General features: G+C 42.2%; 1 protein-coding gene across 1 annotated transcript in view; it reads right to left on the reverse strand.

Moving 5' to 3' along the window:
• Positions 1-16066, reverse strand: part of LOC141139586 (vesicle-associated membrane protein 1-like) — a 71496-nt gene that overhangs the window by 47418 nt on the left and 8012 nt on the right. The window contains exon 2 of the mRNA XM_073625863.1: positions 11174-11243. Coding sequence (XP_073481964.1) covers positions 11174-11243 — 70 coding nt within the window. The remainder of the gene's footprint in view (positions 1-11173; positions 11244-16066) is intronic.

Here is a 16066-nt window from a genome sequence, read left to right on the forward strand (position 1 = left end):
TTTTCTCTGATATATGGTTTAACCACTTATGTTCTGTTTATGTTTTTGGATGGTGAAATGGTGCACCCATGGATGGCCAGTGCACCCATTAATGTGCCCCATCGGGCGACAACTCGGTTCAGAGACACTGTGTACAGAGCCAGTCCGAGTATCTCCAATCCATGTAATTAATGTGATGACCAAATCACAGTACTCACAAATGTAAACAGTGTAGCATTTGGGGTCCGTTCACACCTGAGAGCTTTGGATCGCGGGTGGAATCGGCGCGATTCCATAATCACGGCGAAATGTGGAGCGCATTTGGGATGCCATTATTTCCTAATGGGTGCGATTTAGCCGTGATCATCGAGACACAAAACATGCTACAATCGCTCCTGGCTCTGTTCCAAGATTTGGTACATGAGCTTTTTTTGAGCGGAGGGAGGCCTATTCAAATGAATGGTGCCGCTCCAAAAACGCTCCACTTAAAAACAAAAAAAGGGTAAAAAAAAACATGCTGCAGCAGCTGTCACTGCACAGCCCTCAGGTGTGAATGGAGCCTTACATTGGAGATCCTGCCCCTTCCTCTTACAATGGAGGAAAAAGGAACTACTGAATGAATTGTTCATTAATTCCAGTACAGTGGATCCCAAGTTTTTGGTATCAATTTGAACCCCCCCCCCTTTCCCATGTATATTAGCCCCTTCACCTTTATACATGAACCCCCTCATCTCCATACTCTCGCTGTATATGTCCTGTACATTAAACCACTCACCTTCTCCTCCTCCCTCTGTGTATGACCTGTACATTTATTGTATGTACTGCACCAATACCAGAGCCTTATGTTTTAACCCCCTCAATACCAGCCTGTTTCTCCATTTCCAAAAAAAGTGGCAAAAATTATATCAAATTGGAGTGCCTGCTTTAAAAAAAAAAAAAAAAGTGAGCCAGTTTTGGGGCGGGGGTATGGTTTTGTACTGTTCTGGTATTTTTGATATGTTTTATCAGAAAGTAAGGGAAAATATTTTGTTCAAAAATTGTAGTGTTTTTTCCATTATATAGTAAAAAATAAAAAACAATGGTTAATAAATACCACCAAAAGAAAGCTCTAGTTGTCTAAAAAAAAAAAAATATATATATAAAAATGTATTTGGCTAAAATGTCACATTGATAGAATAATTAGTCAAAATGTCACAGTACTCAAAAACTTAAAAATGGCCTAGTAATAAAAGGGTACTACAGACTATTACTTAAGTGGTTAAAGTTTGGAATACATTTAAAAACAAAAAAAAAAACTTTCATGTTGACCTCAATGCTGCAGCATTGATGTGATGCTGAAGCTGTTCGCCATCGGCTCTTAGACCAAGAACTGAGAGATCACATGACCACAGATTGCTCACTTCTCGGGTCTGCTTGGAGCGGAGATCAGTGACTGTCAGTCACTGTTTTTCACACTGCCCCTCCAATGCTCACTGGAACGTTGGACAAGAACGGATAGGTGCAACTGGCTTCAAGTCTCAGCTATGCACTGTCAATTAGGCAGCTTGGCAAATTCTGACATATGGTCAGGTTCCTTTAAAGGACATGGAGCGGCTTTTCTGACATCAGATGATAGCAGGCAATAGCTCGCTATAAGCTGACTCGCTGACTCTGTCATAGGAGAGAAAAGTTAGTGTACTCCTGTGACCTACAAGAGAAGTAAAAAAAAAAAAAAAAGCTATGGCCTTACATCTCTTTTAACCGCTTAGCGACCACGAGCATTCTACTGTGGACGAATGGCCGCCGTAGGCAAAATGATGTACTGGTACGTCGCTGCCTACTTTTGGGTTTAGGGCACATGCATGTGTGCCCCCCCACAGCTGGGAAATGCTGATCGGCTGTGTACATTTACAGCCCAGAGCTCTGTGTTGACATTCAACACAGAGCTCTGTACACAGGGAACATCAGTTCAAAGCAGTAATGAGAAACTCAGAGATCAGTTAGTAAAAGCAGCACACTGTACACACAATTTCACATAGTTAGGCACATATTTAACCCCTTGATTGTCCTAGATGTTAGCCCTTCCCAGCTAGTGTCATTAGTACTGTGACAGTGTTTAGTATTATCACTGATCACTTTATTAATGTCACTGGTGATTGTAAAAATATCACGTACTGGACATGAAAAGCTGTAGCTAGTGGCCAGGTTGTTTGAGAACCTTAGGGCAGCCATGACAGCTTGACTAACCGTGTAACATTACAGAAAAATCTGAACTCCCTCCCTCCTCCCGTGTGTCAGTAATTCATAGTTTTAAACTTCAAAGGAAAGGTTATCTCAACAGAGAAAGCAGAACCAGGCTAGGTCAGTGAAAACACCTCATGTTGGCCTGGCAGGATGTTCAGGCCTGTCATAAAACTGTCACCCTCTCAATTCAGAGAACCAGCAGACACCGGTCGTAAATACCTGAATGCACATAACGCTTAAATAAGTATGAAATTTCAGCATGTTTCATAACTTCCAAATTAATAAAAGCACAGCCATAATATGGACATATTTAGTTTCCTCAGATAATGTGTAACATTTCAAGTCCAGACACCCCTATGTCAGATCATATGGGAAACCTCCTACGTAAACTAGACATAGCATGTTTATATTTGTTTTGAAGGAAATCTCACACTGAAGAATAATATTGATATTTGGAGTCTGTAAACACTATAGATGCAGAGATATGAATATGCATCAAAAAGTGTGCCTGGGACATGGTCATGAGTGTAGACACCTCCCAGCAACCAACCCCTAAACAAGATGACCAGACGATTGGTCACTGGTCACTGTCAACACCCCCTTTGATTCGACAGAAAAGAGGAGAAGCCAAGACAATGGTCAGTTCTCCTTTTACCATCCAAGCAGAACATCTGCCGAGTTTGAGAACTGATTACCCAGCTCATCGATCAAACTCTGATCAACCCTCAGACATTAATTGCAAGTATTCTTCCTCCCCAATTCTACCTTATTTCTTTGTGGCTGTATATTGTCTTTATCTCTTTGAAACATCTTTTTTCTGTAAATGTTTTATGTACCCCAGCTTTGACCTTTTCATAATAAACCTTTATGTTGACAAGTGTTAACCTTGTCTCTAAAGCTCTTAATGAAAGCTATAAACGAACCTGCAACTTAAAAGAGCGCTACTGTTGTAGAGCAGTGTTTCTCAACGCCAGTCCTCAAGGCACCCCAACAGGTCATGTTTTCAGGCTCTCCATTATTTTGCACAGGTGATTTGATCAGTTTCACTGCCTTAGTAATTACCACAGCTGTTTCATCTGAGGGAAATCCTGAAAACATGACCTGTTGGGGCGCCTTGAGGACTGGAGTTGAGAAACACTGCTGTAGAGTAAGGCCTCTGAGCAGACCTGTCTGTGGTAGCAGTGTGTGTTGCAGACGCTTATTCTGAAATCATAATTGGTATTGCTAAATTGATGGAAGTCCTGACCCTTCCTAAACAAACGTCAGTGGTGGCAGTTAAAGGGTTACTTACGTAACTAGCCCAGTGACAATCGCTGTTATGCAGCGTACACACGATCGCACATTCCGACAACAAAATCCATGTTTTTTTCCAACGGATGTTGGCTCAAACTTGTCTTGCATACACACGGTCACACAATGTTGTCGGAAATTCCGAACGTCAAGAACGCTGTGATGTACAACACGTACAACGGCACTAGAAAAGGAAAGCTCAATACCAAGTGCGCCACCCTTTGGGCTCCTTCTGCTAATCTCGTGTTTATCTCGTGTTAGTAGAAGTTTGGTGAGAGACAATTTATGCTTTTCAGCCTTGTGCTTTTCAGATCATTACTGCTCTTCAGTTTGTACTTGTGGGTTCGTATCTGGTTTTCAGTGCGTGTAGTCAGTTCGTTCTTGTCCGCTCATTTCAGCTCGCTCTTCTCAGGCCTTTCTGTTTTTCAGTGCTTTCTGTTAGTTCGTTCTGACCAGCTGATCGTTTTGAAGCCATGTTGCAGTTACGTACTCGTCGTAGAGTTCATGCTGTGCAGGGGCTTGGTGTTGGGGTTCTTACTTTGACCCAAGCCCAGTCCATAAACAGGGTGGGAAGGAGTTCATGGACGAAGAATTGGTTGCTCCAGCGTGACCAATTCTCTCATATACCTTAGTTGCGGGAGAGCCGTGAGAATAATCCTGATGATTTCAGGAATTATCTCCGGATGACGAATCCCAGTTTTTCACGGTTTGTTGGCTTTGCTGTCCCCTTATATTACAAAGCAGGACACCTGCATGTGGCAAGCCATCACTCCCGAGCAGAGGCTAGTCGCCACGTTGCAGTACTTGGCGAAAGGGAGAAGTCTGCACTTGTGAAATGCAAATCTTCTTCCACAACATCCACATCACCTAAAATAAAAAAACACACCATGTATTATAAATATGCAGGCTTCCATCTATTACCTGAAGCTGTGGTCTCAGACACTCACCTGTTGTGGTCACTATTTCGCCCACTTCATAAACCTCTCCTTCCTCCACATCCTTAGATTGTGGTGTGGGGATTTCCTTTTCTTTAGGAGGTTGGGGGTCCCTGGTGTCCTCAGATGTCCCGAGTCTTTTCTCTCCTATGTGAATAAAAAAAAGGTATACTTAGCACACAGATATTTTAGGGCAGAAATAGTAATATGAAACATTGCTTGGAAGTGTCGTACAATTTTCTTTTTGGGCAGAGTTCCAAGCTGAAGCCATTTTTTTCCCTTTCTAAAGCTGGAATACTTACCTTTTTTGTACAATTTTCACACAAGGAGACATCCCTAGTATCCACTGGAGCGCCTGTGTGGGACACTCTAAAAAGTTTGTTCTGGTGTCCCACACTTGTGCTCCTGCATCCAGATGTGTAAACAGCTGCTGAGTGTCCTCTCCTTACACTGAATCAAGTTTGCATTTCATTCTAGCTACAAAACCATCTAGACAACACTGTACTAAACTTATTTTAATACAAATAGGCATGAACAAATGTAGTTAACCTGGATCTGCCCCAAACATCATATTAGTGGGCGAATGAACAATGTTTACTACGAACGATTACTGTGCCCTCGAACCTGCAACTTGCCATTTTAAACTGTACATACAGTAAAGAAAAGCACATGGAGCAGCATGCAAGTAATAATAATAATAGGAACACACAACTTACTTTTTTGAAGATCTCTCTTGATCCATCTGTACTGATCCTGCTCCCTCAATTTCAGGTCTGACCAGCATTTCCTCAGTTGATCCTTGGATCGCTGTACCCCAAAATTCAGGCGCAGACTTTTCACAACTTTAGTCATGATCTTGGCCTTTCTCACATTTGGGTTTGGGTAAGGTCCATGCTTCCCATCATAGTCGGCCCTCTTCAAGATGTCCACCTTCTCCACCATCTCTACAAAGGACATATTTGAGGCCTTAAATCTTCTCCAGGATCGGGATGTTCATGGCTCCGGGCTTTCGTCGTTGCTGCTGCTGTCTGCATGCACTTGCTCTGTCTCCGCCATGTGCTCTCCCACTGCACGGAAAGACAAGGGAATGGGAATAGACTAGAAACAACATCTGGGGCGGGCAGAGTTTCACGTGTGTGCAGTGTATATAAAGCGTAATACGCGTGCGTCGTACATACGATCTGTGAGCAGTGGAAGGAGTAGCGGAAGTGCCGATCGTTCTAACGAAGGTACAATTTTAACTTGGTGCATCAGTGGCCTATACTGATTATAGATTAAGGCCTATATTGGGACAAGATTATGAGAGTTTAGCCTGACATTAGGGTTTGTCTTGTGTTGTGTCTTGCAGAGAAAATGCATGGCTTCAATGATCATAACTTTCTCCCCCTATTCATAGACAAGTACAGGGAGCTGCCCTGTCTGTGGCAGGTGAAACATCCACATTACAATCATAAACAAAAGAGGCAGGCAGCGCTGGAGAAGAGTTGGTGAAGCCGGTGATCCCCACGGCAACCATCCCCTATTTAAAAGCCAAAATTTGTGTGCTGAGGAGCACTTATAATAGGGAGAGCAATAAGGTCCAGGATTCCATGAGATCAGGAGCTGCAGCAGATGCCATTTATGTCCCCAGGCTGTGGTACTACGGCAGACTGCGGAATTTGTCAGACCAGACTGAAGCCCACTCTTCTTTCCATGCTTCCTTCCACCACAGCTGAGGCTTCCGATGTCCAACCTGGGCCTTCCAGCCAGGAAGAAGTGGAGGAGCCCAGCTTGAGTCAGGTATAGCATTGTTTAACATATTTCTGGTCGTAAAATTAATGATGTTAACTAAATGTTATTATTGATCACTAACTGCTTATTTAATAAAGTGTTTTACATATCAATAGACAGTAGTGGCCAAAAATGTTTGGGACAAGAATGAAAAATGCTGGGGTCAGAATAATAGTCTTTTCTATTTATTAACATTCAATTTGCAACAGTCATGTGCTGAAAATTGTGTGTGATTGATGAACAAATAACTAAAACTATGTCCATTTTTCATACACAGGAAAGTCTCAGCCAGGAGGAGGCCGTGGAATGTGGTAGCCAGGAGGTGGCGGGGGAAAGTGGCAGCCAGGAGGTGGCCCGGCCCAGTAGCCTGACCGATTCCCAGGTCCCTCCCCTCCGCCTTCCAACCAAAAGGCCCAGGAAGGGGAGTAATGTGCAGGAGGCAGCACTTGGGCTGATTCGGGAGGCTAAGGCGGCCCTCAGAGCCACCCCCACTCCTCGGACTTCGTCACAGGGGGGGTCGAAGTGATGAAACGCGTCGGGACATGGCTACGCGGCAACGCTGAGACGGTGACTCCATATGTATGAAGGAAGCTATGAGGAGATCGCAACACCGAGTCACCTGGCATGCTTGGAATTTTAACAAGGCGATTTTGAATCTTTTATGATGTAAGTGCATTACTTTTAACAAACCTATTATCTTAAGGTATTTTTACACTATTGGAGGCTCTGTCTCAATTTCTATGCCCACATGTGGAGAGTGTCTTTGTTAATCATGATGGAGATTGGCATGTAAAAGCGGCTCTTCAATAACATCTAATAAGGCGATAAGTTGGACTGTATTACCATATTGATTTGCATATGTTGGAGCATATATATTTTTTTGATATGCCATATGGACACTTTTCATTATGTATGGGTGTTTTATGTTGATTATTTCATAATAATATTTAGGAGATTTGTAGATTAATTTATTGCACTACTGTGGAATTATTTGTCTCTCTCTCTCTTTTTGACATTTGTTTCACCTCATTTGCAGGCAGCAGAATACATTTTGGGCAAAATTTATGAAGAAATTTGATGTTTTACAATTTTTATTAGATATGTTTTATAGCAGAAAGTAAAAAATAGCTATTTTTCAAATTTTTCCAGTCTTTTTTAGTTTATACCGCACAAAAATAAAAAACCCAGAGGCGATCAAAGAGCACCAAAAAAGCTCTATTTGTGTAAAAAATAAATATATTATATAATAAAAAATATATACATATAAAAATATACATATAAATTTTATTTGGGTACAGTGTTGCATGACTATCGCCATCGCCAGTTAAAGCGCTGTGCCGAATAGCAAAAAATGCCCTAGTCAGGGGGTATAATCTTCCGGATCTGAAGTGGTTAAAGTAATTTTATGGTCTAAAAGGTATGAGAGCGTTGTTGGACAAAATGTGGATTTGGCAAAATGGTTAAACAGAAGTCGGTTTAAAAAAAATTCAGAATTCATTTGAGCTAATATAATAATATAATATCATATCATATGTAAGCAGCACGCTGTCCTGCTGTTATTTTGTTTCTTTTACTGCCACCTAGTGTGGAGAGAATGAATTGTCACCAAATGAATGTTGCTTGAAATTACATGCATTAAAAAACTTGCAGCAAATTATGATTTCATTTTTCTCAGGAACAATACACAATTGAGGGTCCCCACATGTACACCGGGTAATGTTTTAGTGCTTGTCATTATCATGTTAAAAAAAATAAAATAGCCTTGCTAGTGTACCCTATTCAAGAAAGTCCTAGAAATATTAATTTATACAATTTTTAGTTCAATTTATCTGACCTCTTTACCTCTCCTGGACCCTAGCTGGATTACTGTACAGTAAGTTGCACTGATGAAATGAAATGCGCTCAAGGAAGCTGTTTGCACAATCGAATATATGGCAGATGCCATGAAGTGCATCAGTGGTTGATGATGTTGGCACTACATCATGCTATGCTAGGATCTCAGCTATGGGGAAAAACTGCAAGCACTGAACTTATTCTCTCTGGAGAAGAGACGCTTGAGAGGGGATATGATTGCAATGTACAAATACCGTACTGGCGACCCCACAATAGGGATAAAAATTTTCCATGCAACGGAATTTAAAAAGTCACGCAGCCATTCACTAAAATTAGAAGAGAAGCAGTTTAACCTCAAACTGTGTAGAGCAGCTGGAGGTCCGCTAATTGCATATCCCTGGCGTAGAGGGTTCTTTACTGTAAGAGCGGTAAGGATGTGGAATTCTCTTCCACAAACAGTGGTTTTAGCGGGGAGAAGCGGTAATTTCAAAAAACTATTAGATTGGCACCTTAACGACCACAACATACAAGGGTATACAATGTAACCACTTTCCATCCAGGCCAATTCTGACATTTCTCTCCTACATGTAAAATTCATCATTTTTTTCCTAGAAATTACATAGAACCCCCAAACATTATATATGTTTTTTTTAGCAAAGACCCTAGAGAATACAATGGCTGTTGCAACTTTTTATCTAGCACGGTAATTGCACAACAATTTTTCGAACACTTTTTTTTGGAAAAAAAAAAAACGTGCTTTCATGCTTTAAAAAAAAAAAAAAAAAACATTAGAGTTAGCACAATTTTTTTGCATAATGTGAAAGATGAAGTTACGCTGAGTAGATAGATACCCAATCACGTTTCAAAAATTGCACATGCTCGTGGAATGGTGCCAAACTTCGGTACTTAAAAATCCCCATAGGCGATGCTTTAAAATTTTTTACTGGTCACGTTTTTTGAGTTACAGAGGAGGTCTAGGGCTAGAATTATTGCTCTCACTCTACCGATCGCGGCGATACCTCACATGTGTGGTTTGAACACCGTTTTCATATGTGGGCAGGACTTGTGTGAGCACATGGGGATAGGGGCGCTTTAAATTTTTAATTTTTTTTATTGTCAATTTGACTTTGCTTTTTTAGTTTGACACTTTAAAAAAAAAAAATTTGATCACTTTTATTTATGTAAACATCCCTTGTAATAGGAATATGGCATGATCATTCCTCTTTACAGTGATATATGAGGTCAATAAGACCCCACATCTCACCTCTATGCTGGGAAGCCTGAAATAGAAAAAAAAAAAAACGATCTCGGCTTCCCAGCTGAGGTGGCGCCATTCGTTTGAATGCAGAGGCCTTCCGAACGATCATAGAGACTCCGGCGACCATCTAGTCCACCGGAAATCTCTATGGTCACCATCCAGGGACGGCGGATCCTGTGTCCGACTCACCGATGGAAGCGGTGAGTCGGTAGAAGCACCGGCGGGGGGGGGCATCCCCTCTCACCGCCCGTAAGAACAATCAAGTGGCAGAACAGCTGCTATGATTGTTCTTATGGTGTAGGGAATCACTGGCTGAAAAAGCCAATATCTAGATGATGCCTGTAGCTGCAGGCATCATTCAGATATCCCCGCACAAATTCAAGGACGTCATATGACGTACCTTGGGCGGGAAGAGGATAATATTAACATAAAAACACATACATAGGTTGGACCTCACCAACTATGTAACTATGTAACTATCATACCTAATGGTTAGCTTTTATCTGTTCACAATTTTTATAGTCAAATACGTTGCACTGCTTTTAGATTTTTAAGAAAGTGGGGAAATCTTCTGTTTTTTAGAAAGCTTGTCCTGTTATTATTTTATAGTCTCTTTTCACCTGGGGCATAGCTGTGAGAGGTGCGGAAGGTTCCACTGTTCCTGTGCCCATCATATAAAGTGACTTAAGGTCCATACACATGATCAGAAAATTGTATGAAAAATACAGCTTTCAAAGCGATTGTATGATAATCTGATCGATAGTACACAGCTTCCAAGAGCCAATCATGACAATTCATGCGAAAATATTCGATGGGACAAACACGAGAATTTTTCACGTACAATACCAGAAGGTATGATTTTATCAGTATAGTGGTCATTTGAAAATACAATACTAATACACTACAACAAATTACATCACTTCTGAATTTTTATTTTGATGTATGAGAATTTTTGTACTTTAGTAACCCATTCATTTTCGATATGAGACTAGCATGCAAAAAACAAAAAAAAAACAAAAAAAAAACATGGATGATCATTCATCTGATAATCTCATTGTGTGTACCAGGCATTAGTCACAACTGCTCCTACCCTCCTTTTCCTTGGTTTGTTACATCCTTCACATAATAAAGTTGTATTTTTCCATATCCTTATATTCATTTTCCCAGACTGTTGTCTGCTATTTAATGGATTCAGACAATGAAAGAAATCAGGAGGAGATTAAACACAACACAATTGAACTTTCTCTCTTACAGTCATCTCTATCCATTCTTACTGTATATTCATTTGTATGCACTTTTTGTGTGTTGTTCCTTGTATTTCAGTGTGTTCTCTGTGTCACATACAGAATGATAGCTTGGCCTCTATCTTTCTGAAAATACTTTCAGTATGTTGGCCTTTCTGATGGGTATATTCCATTGGCTGTCCTCTGTATCCTCACCAAAATAATAAGCCCCAGCCAGTCTTTGCACAGGATACTTCAGCCCCTAGTATGTGATTCTGAAATCAGGCAAAGTCAACTTTAAATTGTATAGGGATCCCATATATTATTAGACTCTGAATAGAAGAAGAATAGGAAACTTTTCAGATTTGACATGAGACTATTAGGTTTTTAATTACATCTGTCTTATATTTAATGGGTCTTTGTGTGCCACTTGGTGCCTATACCACCAGTGGATACATTGGCTTCAGGGTTCCAGTGCAATACATACAATCTGGTATGTTCAAACCACAATTGCAAAGAAGAGTGTTGTAATGCAGTTACCAGATCAGCCATGGTAGGTGCAATCAGATCAGTGAGATATAAGTTTCACGTGGTTCCTGTGGATTATTGGACTTTGCTGTTCTCTTTATTTTATAACTCTGTAAATGTCAATGCTGTCATACCTCATCGACTTGAGCCTGAGTTTGAAGCAATTTACGGTTACTGCTTGGTGGAAGACCTCCTGAGCTTGACCTAATCACAGAAGAACACAATTAACCAATATGAAATTCAATTACCAGTACCAACTTTAGACACATCTCAGCAGGACTTTCACACGTGTTGCTCTAAATGGTACAGGTGAAGTTATCTGTAATTTAAAAACATGTTCAAATACGGTTAGCTGATAAAGATTACCTATTTTCAGTGTTAATAATCATATATTACTTATATTATATATAGAGGTGTATATTATATATTGCAAAATGTAATTTTAAATAGCGGACTTGTAAAGAGTCAGTCCACATGCTACAGTGTTAAGGGCTTCCTGCCCATGTTTGATCATCAAATGGAGCAGCAAAGCACAGTGGTTAGTTCCAGCAGCATTCAGCAACAAACTCACATTCAGCCTCCTAGCACAACCCCCCCCCCCCCCCCCCAAACAAAAATGTCCCCTCAGCAGAATTCTCCTCCCCCTTCACCATATCACCTCATCTAGCACAAACCCCCTAAACCCCCCCCCCCCAGCACAAATCCTCTACCTCTATCCCTACTTCCAACAAAAAGCCCCTAAATCACCAATACTAGCAATTATTACCCACTGATGCCTTTGAATGTCCTCTCCTAGCACAATTCTTCTCCCCCCTTCAAAATATCATCTGATCTAGCACAATCCCCCCAAATCTCCCCTCCTAGCACAAATCCTCTACCTCTACTCCCCCTCCCAACACAAATCCCCCTAAATCACCAATCCTAGCAATTCTTAACCACTGCCGCCCCCAAATTGCCCCTCCCAACACAAATCCCCTCTCATTCAATCTCCTTGCAGTGCCCACCTCACATGAAACCACAGTGCCCAGGGCAGCCGCCCCTCCTGCCCACAGCTTGTCCTGGCCCTGCACCTACCCACAGGGTGTCTGCTTTAATCACTGCATAAATACACACTTTTAGGTCTCAGTTGCCTCAGTCTCATGGAAATAGGGAGGTAGAGCAATGTAAAAGAAAAAGATAACTGTGGAAAATCCTACTACAAGCTAAGCCAAGATCCAACACTTAAATACACAGATGAATTACATTTTAAATAAGAGAGCTGTTTTATCTGCCAAAAGGATTTGTATTTATGTCAATCTAAGTCTGAGACGTACACAGCTCTGTCACACAGCATAGCCCTGTCTGGCAGGGCCGAAGACCTGAGTTATCTCTGCTACAGTTAAGTAACATTTTACAGGTCCCATCACCACCAGGGATGAACTAAGGGATGCTCAGCCTGTGACTGTACAGTGAAGGAGAAGCAGCACACTGGTGAACTTAGGTGTCCATTTAAGAAGCAGTGAACAGCAGTGATCCCGAGGATCGCCACTGATCACAGTCCATAAACGGTTTATGAAACAGAGATAATCGGGGAGAACACGTTTGAACATCTCCGCACACTGAGAATCCACATTGTCTGACACAGAAATGACCAGTTTATGAAGCTGCGATCTCAGCACTTCACTGGTGATCTGTGTTAGAATTCACACTCCCCGATTCACCTGCTCAGAGGTGGAGAATCGGGGAGTGAAGAGAGAATCCTGGGGAACTGAGGAGGAAGAAGGAAGACAGTAACCATGCCCCCTGGTCATATATATATATAAACACGTGTGTGTGTGTGTGTGTGTATATAACGTGTGTGTGTGTATATATATATATATTTATTTATTGTGTAGGGGAACTCTTTATTTTATTAGCATTAACCACGCCGTGTACTGAGCAGTGATAATTTATCACTGCTTAATAAACTGACATCTCCGTGTTTGTGAATTTCTGGTACTGTAATCTTGTAAAGTCTCACAAGATTCCAGTATCAGGGGACATTCTCCACTGTTTGAAGCGTTTGTAGATCGCTTCACTTCACAAAAGGAGAAGCGATCTACAAAGCTTTATAAACAGGCATCCAGAGGAGAACGATCTCTGAGAATGCTGGAGAATGGAGCAGTGACATTTTTTCACTGCTTCATAAACGGACACCTTTGTTCTTTGTCACTCTCCTCTTATCAGAATGCAGTTGGTCATCACAGAAAACTGTGGATTTCAAGGGGCTGATGCCAAGTTAAATTCTGGTACTTAAACTGTGTGCAGTGTTAAAAGCAATACAGGTAAGGGTGCATTATTTAATACAGAGCTGCATTTAAAGTCAATAGAGGGCAAGGACATACTGTAGCTTTCTACCTGTTAACATTGAAAAAAATATCTGCCTGTTTTTTGTCTTTGAGCGAACATGAGTGTGGAAAATTTAAAATACTTTATAGTTAACAAAAAAGTGTTGCTTTAAAGCAGATCTGTTGTATTTACAGACATTGATGTTGGTTCTGCATAAACCAATAAAAGAAATACTGCGAGAATCCCTGAGAAAAAATACCTGCAGTCACCTTATTTACTGCTGTATAAATAGATTCTGGAGGAGGAATCAGAATTGCTGCTTTGTTTTGAGATAAAAGCTAATTAATCTAGACAAGGATGAACTTCACACCAATAATTAGCTGACATGAACACACTTCATCACACGTTCTCTGGGAGGTGATGAGATAAAAAAAGCATGCTTTATATCTTTTGTGTTCATTTAAATCCCATTCCATATGCATAAAGTTAGCTGTATTAACCAATGACTAGGAACCAAACTGACATTTTAGACCCTGCTGTAGCTCTCCTGTTTTGGTTGAGGGGTCATCTTTAGTCTGATCACTAAGGGCCTCCTTGTTTAGGTAAGCACCATATAAAATAGGACAATGGTGAAGAATTGATGGTTGTTGGCAGGGCCGGTGCTACCACTAGGCAAACTAGGCAGCCGCCTAGGGCGCCCTACTCCCTAGGGAGCCCGGCCACTGGTGTTCCTACTCTCTTCTCTCTACAGCAAGCAACTAAGTCTCAGCATCAGCAGGCAGCCGCCGCTCTGTTCGCACATAGTGTCAGAGGTGCAGCGGCGACGGCGGAGGACTGTGTCTGTGTCCCGAATGAATGGAAGCAAGCAAACATTCATTGATGGGCACTGGTAGGCTGCTTTTGATGGGTGCTGGTGAGGCTACATTTGATGGGTGCTGGTGAGGCTACATTTGATGGGTGCTGGTGAGGCTACATTTGATGGGCGCTGGTGAGGCTACATTTGATGGGCGCTGGTGAGGCTGCATTTAATGGGCCCTGGTAGGCTGCATTTAATGGGCCCTGGTAGGCTGCATTTAATGGGCCCTGGTAGGCTGCATTTGATGGGGTCCTGGTGAGGCTGCATTTGATGAGCGCTGGTGGGATGCATTTGATGGCTGCTTCATTAAAAAGGTGGGGTATACATGGGCAGGGAAAAGGGGGTGGGTTCAGGGGTGAAGCCGGGGGGGGGCAGAAAAATGAAGTTTCGCCTAGGGTGTCAAAAATCCTTGTACCAGCCCTGGTTGTAGGTGGCAGAGGTGGAAAGCAGAGAGGGTGGACATGTGTTCCTGATTTAGGCCATCGTTCCCCTCTAGGGAATGCTGGAACTTCCCCTACCCCGAAGTGGGCAAAACCAGGGTTTCTAGGGGACTATTTGTTAAAGACTGTTGGAGTGGCCAGAGTCATGCTAGTTCACGTTCTCTCCCTTGCCAATTAGGGGGGGGGGTGTCCTATACCTGGGGAACCTTGCATGTAACTTTGCCTGATGAGAGATGGTGGTGCCCTAGTGAGCTGGCCAGCCACGTACCATGGCCGGTCTGTACCATGTACCCAGTATCCCCGAGACCTTGAAGCTGAGGGGTTGAGCCTGGAGGGACAAGGATGGCAACCACAGGGGATGGGACCCTGTTAGCTATTTGTATCTACCAAACTGGTGGTTCCCTGATAGATTCTGTAGGCCATAATAAGTAGCCAGCCCTTGGGTTTGAGGTCTCCTAAGTCCCCAGCAAAGATGTTCCTTACTTCCTCTAGTTTTGGGACTGGTTTGTCAACCACCTGTAGGGGGCATTACATACATGTGACTTTCTCAAACATTTTTTGGAGGAGGACCATCCAGTTCAATGCATTTTAAATATTTGAGCAAGACGCATTTTCTGCTTTATAAAATATACCCCTGTAAGCAGGCTAAAATTCTGGTTAGTGAGATAGCTGCCACTCTTCCCAGACAGAGTCTGCTGCATGGGAAAGAAAACACAAACAATCCACAGCATGTAATCTCCTGCTGCTTACAGAGAAGGGGGAGCAGTTCCACCCCGAACAACAAACTTGCCTGCTGTCACATCCACCTTGTAAGGGGATTGCTGGCAGCTGCAGTCTGCCCTAAAGATACCAGCCCTGGATTCCACCACTATGGACTCTGCCATAGATGGATGCTTGCCTGTGCAGCAATGCTGGGGCAGCCACAAGCTTGAGTTAGGGATGCTGGGAAGAGACTGTGCACTTTGTTCTGTTATGTTACCCTGTTTCCCCTAAAATAAGACCTAGCGTGATTGTCGGTGATGGCTTCAATATAAGCCCTACCCCCCAAATAAGCCCTAGTTAAAGTCCTTGTAGGTCTTATTTTCAGGGTAGGGCTTATTTTCGGGGAAACAGGGTAAGTCTTATTTGGAGGGTAGGGCTTATATTGCAGCCATCACCGACAATCAGGCTAGGTCTTATTTTAGGGGAAACAGGGTAAGAGTTTTCAGTAAAGCTTTTGAAACTTTGACCTTGCCTGGTCTGAAGTTGCTAAAGGAGTGTATGTAAGTAACAGGCACACAGTCTACAGCATGGGTCATTAAAGCCCTTTGGGGTATGAAGATAGCAGAAGAAGTGTGAACCAGAGTAAAGCAAGTGATTACCAAGGGTAACGTAGATTTTAACAAGCAGCCTATTGTTAAGCGTGTGCCTGTGACAGGTGGGAC

This window comes from Aquarana catesbeiana, linkage group LG04 (genome assembly GCF_042186555.1).
Source record: "Aquarana catesbeiana isolate 2022-GZ linkage group LG04, ASM4218655v1, whole genome shotgun sequence".
NCBI lineage: Eukaryota > Metazoa > Chordata > Amphibia > Anura > Ranidae > Aquarana > Aquarana catesbeiana.